Raw genomic sequence first — 13,704 nt, 5'->3', positions numbered from 1 at the left:
TCAAGGACCACAGTTCTTCATGCAACTGCCTGTGAATAAGCCAGAACCTCTAAATTACAAAGGGCTAAAGCATTCCAAGAAAATCAAAGTCTCATAATGGGCAATTAGCTCATCATTAGAGGGAGCTGGAAGAGGGTGATGATTAGAGTGGTCTGATTGTGTCAAACTCCCTGAGCGTATTAAAGTTGATAAGCTGCTTCAGCAATGTGCATGTAAGCTCAAGAGAACACAGAGTGGAGCTTTATGGCCATCCCGGACCAAACTAAAGCCTTTTTCACTGTCTTTTGTCTCCTTGTGTGTTTTCCCTTCATGCTGGGCACATGTGTGTGTAAGCATGAGCATGGATCACTTCTCCAAGACCACTGTGTCCAATCCTGACCAAAAATTATAGGCTACACCTGTATTTTGAACCTTTTTGCCTCTGTTGGTGTTTTAATCAGTTGTAGTATAAGTATCCTCCAAGAATATGCTCCTGGGACTCATCAAGCATAGGCCTGAAGGTCCTGAGAGATGGATTTTAAATTGAATAGGGGTTGCAATGGTGTGAAAAATGCACTGGTAAAATACAAAGGCTTTTGCTGTTTCTCTTGGGATCTTGTATCTCATTACAATGATGTTTTACCTATTAGGTTACCAGTTAGCCTAGTGTCCCCTTTGCACAATCCTCATTTTCCTTTCAGCTGTAGACTTCCAACCAAACTATGTAGTTCCTTCCCAGTCTTCCTATCTCCAAGTGCGTGCCTGTGCTGCCTCTCTGGTTACTCTGTGTGCAAGGGCTGCCCGGGGTGCATCTCAGTGTAGAAGTCAGCCACGTCATTTTATTTCCTGCATTAGGATCTATAAAAAGTCACATTCCTGGAACCAGAAACCTCCCAAGCCCATCCTGTGCCCAGTGTGACACAGATGCCTTGCTGTAAGGAAACTCCTTCTCTAAGATGAGTAACAACAGTGTGTGAGCCCAAGAGGCCGTGTTAAAAATAAATGACAAGTCCTAAATGGAGCGATTTCCCTGTCCCAGAGCAGGGGAATTCACTGCTGTGGGAATTTCCTATTTCCATTGCTCATCTCTTTCACTCTTGCCGGCTCCTGACGTGGACCCTGCATGCAGCCCAGCAGCAGAGTAGCCTGAAACCTCATAGGGTGTCTGGGACCACACACCTCTCCCTTCCTCCTATTCCCTTTCCCCTCCTCATCCAGGCAGAGATGTGTGCTCAGGGGGTCTCAAAGAGACAAACTGCTCCTTGCTTTACTTTGATCTGGCTCCATGTGCCCAATGCCTTGTCAGTCTGTCCCTCCCCAAGGGGGAAGCCACTTGCCCATCACCCCAACAGGAGGAAGAGGTCACCTCTGTCTCTGTCACCATCTCCGTTCACTTGAATAGCCACGTTCACCTTGGGAACTGTAGCAGAACCCAACAGTTCTTGCTTTTTGTGCCAGGGGCCACGTTTCTACTGTCTCAAAGCAAGCGTGCTGTTTGCATTGGTGCATGCCTGTCACAGCCTGCAGGGAAGCTCACTGGGGACCTGCAGGGAAAGAGGGGACATTGCTGGGTCACAGCCACAGTGCAGCACTGGCATCACACTGCAGATGCAGACATCTCTCTTCCTTCTTTCCTCACACTTTAACTTCGATCATTAAACCTTTGCAAAAGAGTAAAGACGCTCCTCTTGCATCTGGTCTGGTTTTTGCAGTGGGTGCATTACCTGGAGCTGGATGGTGGCACCACACACACACCCAAAGGCGTACATTTGTGCAGGGTTAAGGTAAAACTTAGGTGTTGCTAACCTCTGTTGGGTTTCATCTCCCATTGCCCCAGGCTTGCTAGCATTATCTTCTGTGACAGCTACTCAGTGGCTTTGTAGAGCTTCACAGTGGAAACCATTTCAGGCTCTTGGGTGGCTGATGCATGTACAACACTTGCTGGCATGGGTTTCTTCTCCTTTGAATCATAGGATCATAGAATAGTTAGGGTTGGAAAGGAGCTTAAGATGATCCAGTTCCTTAAAAGGCATTGTTTTGAAATGCCATTGAAAAGTGTCTTGATTCTTGCAGAAGTTCAAGGACCCCCATCCTGTGCCACTGGCTATTTGGGGAGGAAAGAATTAAAACAGCAGCTCTAATTATTCACTTTCTCTTGAGAAGCCTCACATATCCCAGTGCCCTTTTGCAGAGCTTTAGGCCTTGGTGTGTGTTGTAGATATGAAGAGGACCTGAGATCTGGAGGAGGTCCTCAGGGCCTAGAGACATGGTCTGGTGAGCTACAGTCCTTCATTTTCATACCCTGGTCCATCCAAACACATTCAACACCTTGGTTTGCCCTGGTCAAGACTCTAGCCTCGTGTCTCACACAGAGAAGTCAGTCATCCACAGAAAAGTAAACCAGTACATCTCTCACAGAAGGCAGAGCTGTAATACAGCTCTTCATGTATTATCTTTTATTCTAAACAACGAAATAGTTTCCACTGTTTGCTGTGATGAGCAATTGCACTTACCTAACCTGCTCCTGAATTTACTCAACAGCAAAGGCTCAGAGGACCTGCTTATCTTCCAAGCTTTTAGCACCCCTTGATGAAGGTGATTCTCTACCCTAAGCCACTCCTTCTAGCCTTGTGAATGGGAAAGGCTGACTAGTGGGGATAGAGGACACAGCCAGCAAGAGGATGGGTGACAACATCCATCACTGGGTATACAAAAGCAGCCAAAGAGCTGTCAGGGTGTAAGATGGTTTTGTGAGGGAGTGTATGAAGGTGGTTTCAAAAGACAAAACATACTGAGCTTTGTTCTCCCTTTTCATTGGCTAGTTTAATCCATTGGGGTCTCACCGAAGGGGGCAAAAATGAGATCTGATCCTTTCAAGGAATTAAGGAAGCAGAATTCCTCCTGAGCTTTACCCAATACTTTCCCGACCTCCTTCTCTAACACATCCCTCATTAAGATTGCTGGTGTGAAGTCAGAGGCCTTGACACTGGTGACAAGCTCTGCACAGACAAGAGGTGTCCCTACTCATTGCAGGACTGGGACTCAACTGTTTTGTAAGATGACATTCCTGCTGTTGTGCTGCTGATGCTCCCCCTTCTGTGAAATGGGAGTTGAGAGACATTGTGTAACATCTGCCCTTTGATTTGCATGAAGTATTCATTGCAGGCAGACTCCCACCCAGACCCAGTACGCACAACCCTCCAGCACAACCGGACCTGCAGTGTTCCATTAAGAACTCATGCCCTAAGGCTTTTGAAACGGTTTTCATTTTGTGTGGGTTTCCCCCCTCCCATCTCACACCAGTGCCACGCACTTCCTAGGGCAGGAATGAGCAGGAGGAAAAAGATGATGATGGAGCCAGACGAGCAGAAACATCTGCCAGCCAAATGGTCTCAAGACTGAAGCTCCAATTTTCAGTCTATGAACGGCACTTTTTGTCTCCTGCCAGAGGGTGAATCTGGATGGGTGCCCAGGAGGCAAACAAGATCTGAGCAGAGAAAGCATCAGCACAGCCAGTCATACAGGAAAAAGCGGAATTTTTGTGGAATCTTCGCTCTTTCCTGCCGGTTTCCTGCTTACTCCATGTGAGCAACAGAGACAGCTTTTGTATTGGAAACTGAAGCACAGCAGTTACTCTGGAATGACCAGATTAAGCAAAATGGCCTGTGGATACCCCACTGCCACTAACGTGACTTCAACCTTCTGTGTGATGTAGGGTTCTACAGTTCAGCTAACAACTGTTGTGATTTCCAGGAGTCTGATCAAAACTGTCATTTTATTCCTTTTCATTTCTCCTGTTGCTTTGGTAGAAGCCTGTCAGCCATCAAGCATCAGGGAGGATGGGCATGCTGGAAGTCAGCGCCGTTACCAGATCTCATACATGCACACCAGCAGCTCTGCCTGCATGGTTTTTGCCCCTCATGGTCCTAAGAGTTTCTGCTTATTGATGTATGTTGATTAATTGTAGGAATTGTATTTTGATTAATTGTAGGATTGTATGTTGATTAATTCAGGATTAATCCAGGAAAATCTTTACCTGGAGCTCTCCAGTATTGGTTTTTGGTGTGAGGACGTTCACTTCAGTCATTCCGAAGGGAAATATTGAAGTATTTCACTTTAGCTATGGAAGAACAAAGATTAAGATACACATTCACCAAGATGTTTCTTCCATTGTGTTTTAGACTTGGTATGTCAGTGAGGGGGTGTGATTTCTGGCTGACGCTACATCCAGCACCAGGCTGCTGTAAACTATGTAAGTGTGTGTTTTTAGGAAGAGATTACATTTATCTCCAAGCCAGAAGGCTGATGAGGGAACTTTCCCAGGATCCTGACAGTATTTTGCATAGAAAGGAGGAAAAAAGCCAACACAAAACCTTGCACAAATACATCACACTGCAGTTTGGAATGGTTTACACTGCACAGGCCTGACAAACCAGAGAATAAAACTCAATCAGACTAAATGAATCTGCTTTCTTTTGAAAGAAAACAGTCTGTGCCCCATCCCAAGAAACTGGCCTATGAGCAAGTGCCAGAGGGATGGCAGGCTTGAGAGATAACTCGCTAACCAACACTTTGTTATCATTATGCCTCAAATGTAATTAATTCTGGTGGAATTTGTTGTAATAATATTAGTCCTGGTGACTTCATATGTTATACATGTTGCTGCCATTAGGACTCCAATGTGTTACCTAAAAGATAGGGAACTCTTAGCCATCTGTGCTGTACATCTGGAGCTGTGAGGACATCTGGATCTCCTCATCTGCAATTGCAGCCCAATTCTTCCCCCTTGGCAGATGAAGCTGTCAAAGGAAAACCACTGGCAGTGGTTTGGGGTTCAGGAATGGCCCAGTGTCTGTCCCAGCATGTTTAGACTTTGTTTTGCTGCTGCTACACTCACTGAGAAATCCCTGCTTTGTTTAATTTGTCTTTGCTGAGTCTTTGCATTCACTTTGTTGTCATCTTTCATCACCCTGGTCAAATCTCTCCTGTTTATCCATCTTCTTACATCTGACAGATACTGGCGTCTGCTGATCTGGACTATTCCTTCCGTCCTCAGCATGACTCTCATCTGAACTTGATTATTAAAAGAAGCAGGCAAGATTAAATCAGTTTAAAACTCTCTTTTGTTTGACAAAATATATGTGGGATGATCACAGCTACTGTCAGAGGTTGCTGGACTCAGATCTTCTACCCAGGGTTTAGAATAGTAACACATTGTCAATGAAGGGACCAGTACAATTCTCTCTATGCTGATTAACACAATTAAACAAAGTTTGACTTAGAGTCAGATTAATGTACTTTTCCAGAGTCTGAGCCCTGCTCCTGAAAGTTGCCCACTTGATGTGTGCATCCAGCAAGGCAGCAGGTCCAGAAGATTCCCATGTGGATGCCCAGTGCTGGAGAAGAGCGTGCAGTGGCAGGACTCGGGGCTGTTTGGTGCTTCACAAGATCTAGACACACACCCTGTAATCTCATACCTTGGTCCCTATGCACACTTTGCAGGTCTGCACTATAAGGCAGATTCACACTGGCTTCACGCAGTTATAAAACTTCTTTGGTGTCTGCAGCACAAGATATATTATTAACAATCTATCATTTGTCCTCTCAAGGACATCTTGTCCTGTTCCCTTGCTGTGCCCTGCAAACACGAGTTCATGCATTTCCCTTGGCTTCATTTCATGCTGTTCTTTTTAATTTTTGCTTGTATCTGAAACCAACGGTGTGAAACTGTGCAAAAGGACGTTTAAGACTGAAACCCAGTTAGAAAAATGACCTACCAGCTGCATCTGTGAAACAGTGGCAGCATTTCCCAAGGTGAAGGGATGGAATCCTTGCCACTTAAATCATGCTAATCTGGGCTTGGTATGCATCTGGAATGTGCTGCAGAAACCCAACTTATGCTGGGCCAAAGTGCCTTTCCACTCTACTAGTGCTCCCACCCCAGACGTGAGGCTGGGAAGAGACGCCATGGAGGGCAGAGAACCCTTTGTAGTCTCCCTTTCTGAAAATAGAACAGCTTGATTTCCTCCCGACCTCACTTTCCACCAAGTTCCAGTTCCTGGAAGAATGGTCTGGTAGAAACATCTAAGAAAACATGAGCTAATGGCAAAGCTTGCTGAGAACAAATAATAACCAGAGAACAGCAGCAGAGAAGGCAGTCCCTTGGTAATGGCCATCTCACTGGGAATAGACTCACCTCCTATGAGCAGGTCTATCCACCAGGAAGGTTGTGTTCTGACTACTGCATCTGAGCTGGGAGCTGCCTGTGAGGTGACTGCACATGGAGGGTGTGTTCTCAGACTGGAACAAACAAATAGTTTTAAATAGAGAGGCAAATAGAGCAAATAAGGAGGGGGTGGTTGTTAGAACAGAGAGCTTGGGTGATCTGTATTGAATAAAGCACTGTCTATGAGTAATTCCTGCTGTGCTCAACAGAAGAAAATGAGCTGTTTAAAAGATTCTAATGTCCTGCAAAACACATTAGAAGTCTTTGTTCTTAAATGCTTCTTTTCTTTTAACTACTTTTCCACTAAGTGTGGACCACCCTGCATTTCAGGAATAATCAGCAGTGATTCCTTCCCATAACAATACTGCTTCCATGGTATTTGTGATCCCTCCTAACAGTGGCAGCCAAGTACCTTGCTGGGCATTTGAAGGAGAAGAACCAAGGCAGCCCTTCAAAACCATTTCATGATCCTATGCAGCCCTGATCCCAGCTGTGTTATATTCACAATACCTGAGCATAGCACCACCGATGCTACCTGTGATGCTCAAATCTGTCACTCTCCTTGGAGAAAAGCCTCCTCCTGCTCTCTAGGTGGCAATCCCCTGTTTGCTGCAGATGTAGCATGTCCACCACATCCCATTCCTGCCTGAACTGCTCACACAGTGTGCAGTACTTCATCACCCATTCTTTCATATCAAAACAACCTTCACACTGGAGCTGATTTTGTGATGCTTTAGACAACAGCAATGTACCATTTACAGGCACCAGTTGCAGGCATGGGGGAATCCTTTTACCTTAGTAAAAGTACTTCCCAGGCCCAAGTGGGTAATGTCTCTTCTTATGCTCCAAGGGCAGATTCAAACACTCCTGCATTGGCAGCTACACTCAGATCATCATTTTACCCTTAAGTTGTTCAAAACCAGTCTCAGATCTGCACTTCATTAATACTGCCACAAACAGGCAGGAATTCATCCCAGCTCTAGACATGTCCATCACTTGCTACATGTATCTGACAGTGACTTCGTTCTCCTCTGGTACAGCTTCCCCTGTGTTTTCCTTCCAGACATCATCTATTAAAACCAACATCATAAAGTTTGACCAAGTGTGACAGAAGAGAGCTGAGATACCACCAGGAAACAGGACCCCTTTAAAGCTCTTCTATTGCACTGGCACCCAATGGCATTCTCCCATCCTTAAGAGGTCTCCTTTAAGCTACAACCACAAGCAGGTTTCAGCTCAAAGAGAAAGTAACAACTATCAGAAAGGGAGATTTTAGCTGCTCACGGAAATGCAAGTGCAAAGCCAGCTCCCTGCTGCCTGGCTCCTATTGCCCTTCACAGGAAGAACTGTACAGTTACAGGCATGCACATCCTTCCCTTGCTTCCCCGCTCACAAAGAGTGGTCCTTGCAGCTCAGCTCAGCCCAACAAACACACAACTGGCCCACAGCATTCCCTGGATGTCAGAGGAAGTGACAGCAGGTCAAAGACCAGCTGGTTTCAAAGCCTTTTTAAAAAGCTCCCAGAGATGGAGCAACTTTCAGCACAAGGAAACCGGGCCAAGCAGGAGCTAAAGGGCTGCGAGCACAAACCATCGCCAGCCTGCCAGCGAGAGCAAGCCTATCAATTCCTGTTTTCTAGAGAAGACCTGACATTCCACATCGTCCCTTTTACTCCTCTTCATGTTAATGAAACATGGTGGTGTTTGAAAGGAGACTCTTTCTCTTGGGTGTTTCTCATTAAGCAGAAATCTCCCCTCTGTCAGGTTAAAGCCATTCCCCCTTGTTCTGTCCCTCCATTCCCTTGTGAAAATCCTCTCTCCAGGTTTCTTAGGCTCTCTCAGCCTGTCTCCAGAGCCTCACAGCATCTCCATGGCCTCCTCTGAACTCACTCCAGCAGCTCCATGTCCCTCTTATGTTGTTGCCCCAGAGCAGGACACAGGACTGCAGGGGTGGTCTCCTCAGAACGCAGCAGAGGGGTAGAATCCTCTCCCTCGACCTGCTGCTCACACTCTGAGGGGTGCAGCCCAGCACACGGGAGGGCTCTGGGCTGCAAGTGAATAATGATCTGTTTAAAAAGGAAGGCCAGTTGTACCTGTTGAAGTCAACTGCAGTGGTACCTGAACAGAAAGATTTAAATTGGGAAAGGGTGATGCCTCTCTAAAAGCTGGATTTTGCACAGTGCTCAACCCCTCTGCTCTCCGTGCACTTGGGGCAAACTAATTCTGTGCACAAGGCTACCTGGAAACTGTGTGATCTGAAAACCCTGGGCCGGAACCAGCAATGATACTTGGAGAGGGAAAGAAGTAAGACAGAAGAGTGGAAGAACTGCCTTGTATCATTTTCCATACCCTGCTGAGCTGAACACAGCATCACCTCTGCAACATCAACCTCCATAAACTTTATTATTAGAAAAAATACAGATTTGCATCAAAACAGTCGTAAAAACCACAAACAAACAAAAATATTTAGCACAGGGAATTCAACACACATATGTTACACACATCCACGGAGACTGCCATCCCCAAATGCTACTGCATCTCTTCCTCCCGCTGGGCCCTGTACTCCTTCATGCTCCTCTGCAAACAAGAGCAAAGGACAAATGTTAACAGCATATACCTGAGCGACTCATACATCCCATGCCACCACTCTGCTCTGTGCTGTGACTCCTCTGTGCAGCGCAGAGGACCCTGAGCAGCTCTGACAGAGCTCCAGGTATCTTCAGAAGTGACTGAGCTTTAAATTCACTCCTTTGAACCCAGGCCATGCTGCAGGTCAGGCAGAGAAGGTTTGAGGTAACTATAGGATCTTTTTGCCTACAATACAGCTGTCAGCCTGTTCCTCTCGCCTCTTAGACCAAGAGACAGAAAAGCCCACTGAACTCTTCAGGAATAGTCTCACCTCAAAGGTGTTGAGCACATGCTGGCAAACACCCATCAGGTCATTCAGCCCCTTGCGGAATGGCTCAACAGCAGGAAGGGTCCCTTTGGGAAAGAAGATGGGTCAGTGGTTTCCAAAGGGGTTGGTGGCCTTTTCCCTCACTGCTCTGGGCAGTGTGGTTGTTCCCCCATGATGGGAACAGGTTCTTACACCAGGCACATGCCACACACTTCCCTCTTACCAGCTCACCATCAGCACCCCGAGAGCTGAGCTCAGGCCCAGGCTATGGTGCAGGAAGAGCAGAGCTGAACCCTGCAGGTATCCCCCCAGGGAAGGAGTTCCCTTGGCAAGAACAGCCTCAGCACTACCCATTTTTAGGAAATTAAATAGTCAGCAAGTACAGACTGGATACTAAAGGGAACAGCCCCATACAGAATGAAGTAACACTGTCCTCCTGGGGCAGCACACAAAGCTGTGGAGCCTAGATGGACGGCAGTGGACTGAGCTGAAGAGGTTGGTGTACTTGGAGGAGTGAGTGATGGCCAGAGGCTCAGAGTTATCAGTGTTGCCTATTAACAGGGAACACAGACCCCTTTGGGAGGCACATCAAAATACAGCACAGACTGATGTGGCTTTTCAATACATCACAGCCTGATGACCAAAGCTGCCAGAAGACAGCCAAGAAGGAGAAGCAGAAGCAAATTATCTCATTGGACACTTTGGGGTGGCTTTCCAAAACCTTTGTTGATTTAGGGGTAGATGAAGCACCCACCACCTCTGACAGGATGTAGTACATCTACCTTACCCCAGCACTACAGTACAGTGCCTGCTGCCAGTCAACCTGACCAGGCACAGCTGTTGCAAACAGCTTGCAGAGAAGAGAGAGAAGAGTGGTTTTCTTTATGGAAATGACTGATGGTGGAAACCTGACATGAGCAGAGGGGATTCCACAAAAGAAGGGCCCTGAACATGAAAACAATGCACACCTCATACCTCTGGTCTGGATCCGGAAGTTGATCTTGCTTTCAGAGGGGTGTGTGATGCAGTAGCCACAGAACTCTACATCAGGGCTGCAGGAGGGGCAAGAGGAAAAGAGAGCAGTGAAACACAGGCCAATCCACAGCAAATCTCAGGGAAGTCAGAGGCTTGGGCCACCCCAGACCTGCTGTGGCTCAGGATGTTTCTAACACGACTGAGGGTCTTATGGGAGGGATATGCTGAAAGGACATTACCCATGTAACCTTATTAACACACCTCCATCTGAGCTGCAGCTGGAGTTTGTAGGGGAAAGACCAGGCTGGCACTCTGTTCAAACAGGAGATCCTGGGTGCTCGGAAACCTCCCTCCACACAAACCTGTTGCAGTTCTGCTGGGCAAAGGAGGCAGAGGGGTCTTGGGCACCACAAGATGTTTGCAGACTGCACGACACCTGCCTTCACAAGCTGAGGTGCTTGGTAGAACATTTGTGCACGGAGCAGAAAGCACAGCCCCTCACAAGAAGGCTGCTCCTTTTCTTGTCATGATAATCTACCAGAGGAATTCACATGACATTTGCAATGAAACTGTCATTTGAGACGATGCATTGAACTTCCTGCTGGAATTCTTCTGAGGCTTACCAGTGAGTCTTCACAAACCCCAGTGCCTCCCAGCTCAATACATTCAGAGTGAAGCCATTTGTATATTTTAATGGGGGCAGCAGGATAATTAATTCCCAGCATCAATTCCTGCGTCTTGATGGAAGAATTAAAGATGATCAATTTGCTTAATACTGGCTGTTCCTACCCTCTTTTCTGACAACACTTGCCCAAGAAGGTGACACAGATACTGCGTGACCACCTGTACTTACACAGTTGCACATCACTTTATCCAGAGCCACATAAAACATTCAGAAGTCTGCCACACATCAGGCATTATATTTCCTCTGTAACTAACTATCAGAGCAGTTAGGGCTGGCTGTTCCCTAAGGGATGGGGAGCTGGGAGCATGAACTGTAAGCCAGTCAACAGGGCAGGGGATTCACTGGCCAGCCCTGTCCCACAGCACCCAAGCAAGGGAGTAAGGTGGGTGCAAAGGTGGTAGCCAGGGCCAGCCAAGGGTCCAGATCACCAGGCAGGTTTGTGGGGGTGAAACAGGTCCAAGGCCAGGCCAAGAAGACAATCTGCAAGTCAGGTGTGGGTAATGAGGGTCAGACAAAACCTATGACCACCAAACAGGTGTACAATGTACAACAATGAGGGAAGATTGATGTCAGGTCAGGAAGTCAGTCTATGGGTCAGCATCCAACAGCCCAGTACAGGCTGAGCTGAAGACCCATATTCATGCAACATAGCTCAGGAGGGACTGAAAACCCTAAGCTGAGCTTAAATGGGGCTCCTGAGCCTGTGGGTAGGGTGTGTGTGGAGGCCCCAGGTGAGGCTGCTTAGACCCATCAAGGCCTATTAGTGCTCTCAGGGGCTAACAGCCCAAGAAGAAAGTTAATCCTGTGAAGAGGGAGTAGGTAAGCAGCCTTTAGCATCAGGTCTGATATAAATACTCCAACAAGCATGCACAGAGGTAGTTCTGCCTTGTTCTAGCAGCAACTGAAATGCAACTCAGTAAGATGGGAACAGTAGGAGACAGAAGAATGCCCAGTGGTACCAGGGGCTGCGAGGACTCCACTTACTTCTTCATGACCATGTATCGCAGGGCATTGCCAAGTGTGTGGTCCTCATCATGCAACACAAACGTGACACAGTTTCCATCTGTCCCATCTGCCTGGACCTGCCGTGAATGGGGAGAGAAGAGATGCTGTAAGGTTCTCTGAACACCAGCACCAGTGTGACAAATCAGTGGTTGTTCTCAGCTTCAGCACAGGCCCTGGGAGGACCTGTAGCTCTGTCTGAGCCATGGCTGTGGCTCAAGTCTCAAGTGCTGGAGTGTGACCAAGAGCAACTTCACAGAGGAGGGAAGGTGGCAAAATTACCGACCTCAGAGAGAGCTCTCCCTGGTTATCAATGTGCCTGTGCACTCTTGCTCCTCTCAGGAGAGAAGAGGAGCCCAAAGAAAGCTGCAGCTTCAGGACCCATGGTGAAAAGAAGCTGGGAGTGACTGTTCATGTTGGTGTGATTCTAGGACCTGCCACCAGTCCAGGGCTAGACAGCAATGAGAGGGGCAGTCAAAAACTACCCAGGGAAGCGTGCTGTCTGTCAGCAGGGAAAGCTTATCCACTTCAAAACCATCTATAAGCCCAGATTCACGCACTCAGGAGAAGCCTGGGGAAGCTATTGGCGAACCTCAGGCTCCTGAGCCCACGTGTAGAGCCAACAACCATCCCCTAGTGTGGGAGACCCCTTGCCTCCTGCCTGCCTGCGCCGGAGCTCAGCTGTGCCCAGCTCCCACAGACAGACGGGGCAGGGAGCCCCGGTGCTCCCGTGCCAGCTCTGGCTGCCGCTGTGACCCCGGGAAGCACCAGCGGGGACCCCGCAGCAGTTTCCCTGCAGGGCAGCGCCATCTCCTGCCTCCTGCTGCTGCTGCAGCGGCTCTGGAGCGGGGCTCGGCGGCCGGAATGAACCGGGGGGGAGACAGGAGACGAAGCCGCTGTTGGCAAAGCCGCTTGACGTTCCGCAGTGCTGAGCGATACTGCCCGAGGGGAGACTGAGAGGGGATCTTAGGTAGAAGCTCTTCCCTGTGAGGGTGCTGAGGCGCTGGCACAGGGTGCCCAGAGAAGCTGTGGCTGCCCCATCCCTGGCAGTGCTCAAGGCCAGGTTGGACACAGGGGCTTGGAGCAGCTGCTCCTGTGGAAGGTGTCCCTGCCCGTGGCAGGGGTTGGAGCTGGATGAGCTTTGAGGTCCCCCTTCCCTTGGATCTACCCTCACTATCGCCATTTATCCACCCGCCGGCACACTCCTCCTTAGGCCCGTGCTGAGGTTCCCGGCCCAAGGAGGCTCCGGTAACCGCTGCCGGGGGCAAGCAGCGCCCACCGGCTGAGCAGAGCCGACCCCCGTCCCGCCGCCCGGTCCCCACGCTCCCTCCGGCCTCGCTCACCGTCTCCAGCACCGCCTTCCTCTCACCCTCCTCCGCCATGGCCTCCGGACTACACCTCCCAGCAGCCAGCGCGGCTCGGTCCCACCGGAACAACGTCACGGTGACACCGTCGGGGGGGGCTGCTCCGTAGCGCGGCGGGCGGCGGTGCCCAGGGAACGGCCCCTCCTGCCGCGGCAGCCGGTGAGCGGGGCCGGGGCCCGCGGGGGGGGGGAGCGGGGCCTGCGGAAGAGCCGCCCGGTGCCCTTACAGCGTCCGGCTGGGCACCTGCCTCCCCCGGTACTGGCTGAGGGGCCGGGCCCGGGGGTTGTGGTGCTCGGGGGGTGTCCGGATGCTCCCGGGGCCCGAGGCCTCGTTCGGTGTCAGCAGGGTTTGAGGACCCGGGGAGCGGCCGCAGCCGTGCGGGGAAGGGGGGGGGGGTGTTTGGGGGTGGAGGCTGTGGGCGCTGGGGTTGGCCCCGGTGTGACGGAGCTCGGAGCCCCGGGGAGCTGAAGGAGCGGACCGCCATAACCGCCTGGGGGGGTTAGCGTGAGGGGGGAGCACCCGTTGCCTGCCTGGAGAGTCGCTGGGGCAGCGGGTCCCGTTTCCCTCTGAAACACTGC

At 49.6% G+C, this 13,704-nt stretch overlaps 1 protein-coding gene across 1 annotated transcript; it reads right to left on the bottom strand.

Annotated features, from left to right (window-relative positions):
- Positions 1-8,588: 8,588 nt before the first annotated feature.
- Positions 8,589-13,209, bottom strand: LOC101876548 (DNA-directed RNA polymerases I and III subunit RPAC2-like). The gene is made up of 5 exons (XM_034064053.1): positions 13,106-13,209; positions 11,745-11,842; positions 10,076-10,152; positions 9,104-9,186; positions 8,589-8,781 (listed from the first exon to the last, which is right to left on the bottom strand). Exons 1-5 carry the CDS (start codon positions 13,142-13,144, stop codon positions 8,734-8,736), a joined length of 345 nt encoding a protein of 114 aa, XP_033919944.1. The 5' UTR covers positions 13,145-13,209; the 3' UTR covers positions 8,589-8,733.
- Between the last annotated feature and the right edge of the window lie 495 nt (positions 13,210-13,704).

The sequence above is a fragment of the Melopsittacus undulatus genome, chromosome 6 (assembly GCF_012275295.1).
Source record: "Melopsittacus undulatus isolate bMelUnd1 chromosome 6, bMelUnd1.mat.Z, whole genome shotgun sequence".
In the NCBI taxonomy this organism is placed as follows: Eukaryota; Metazoa; Chordata; class Aves; order Psittaciformes; family Psittaculidae; genus Melopsittacus; species Melopsittacus undulatus.
Note: the sequence above shows the minus strand (reverse complement) of the source record. Positions and strands in the feature narration are given on the sequence as shown.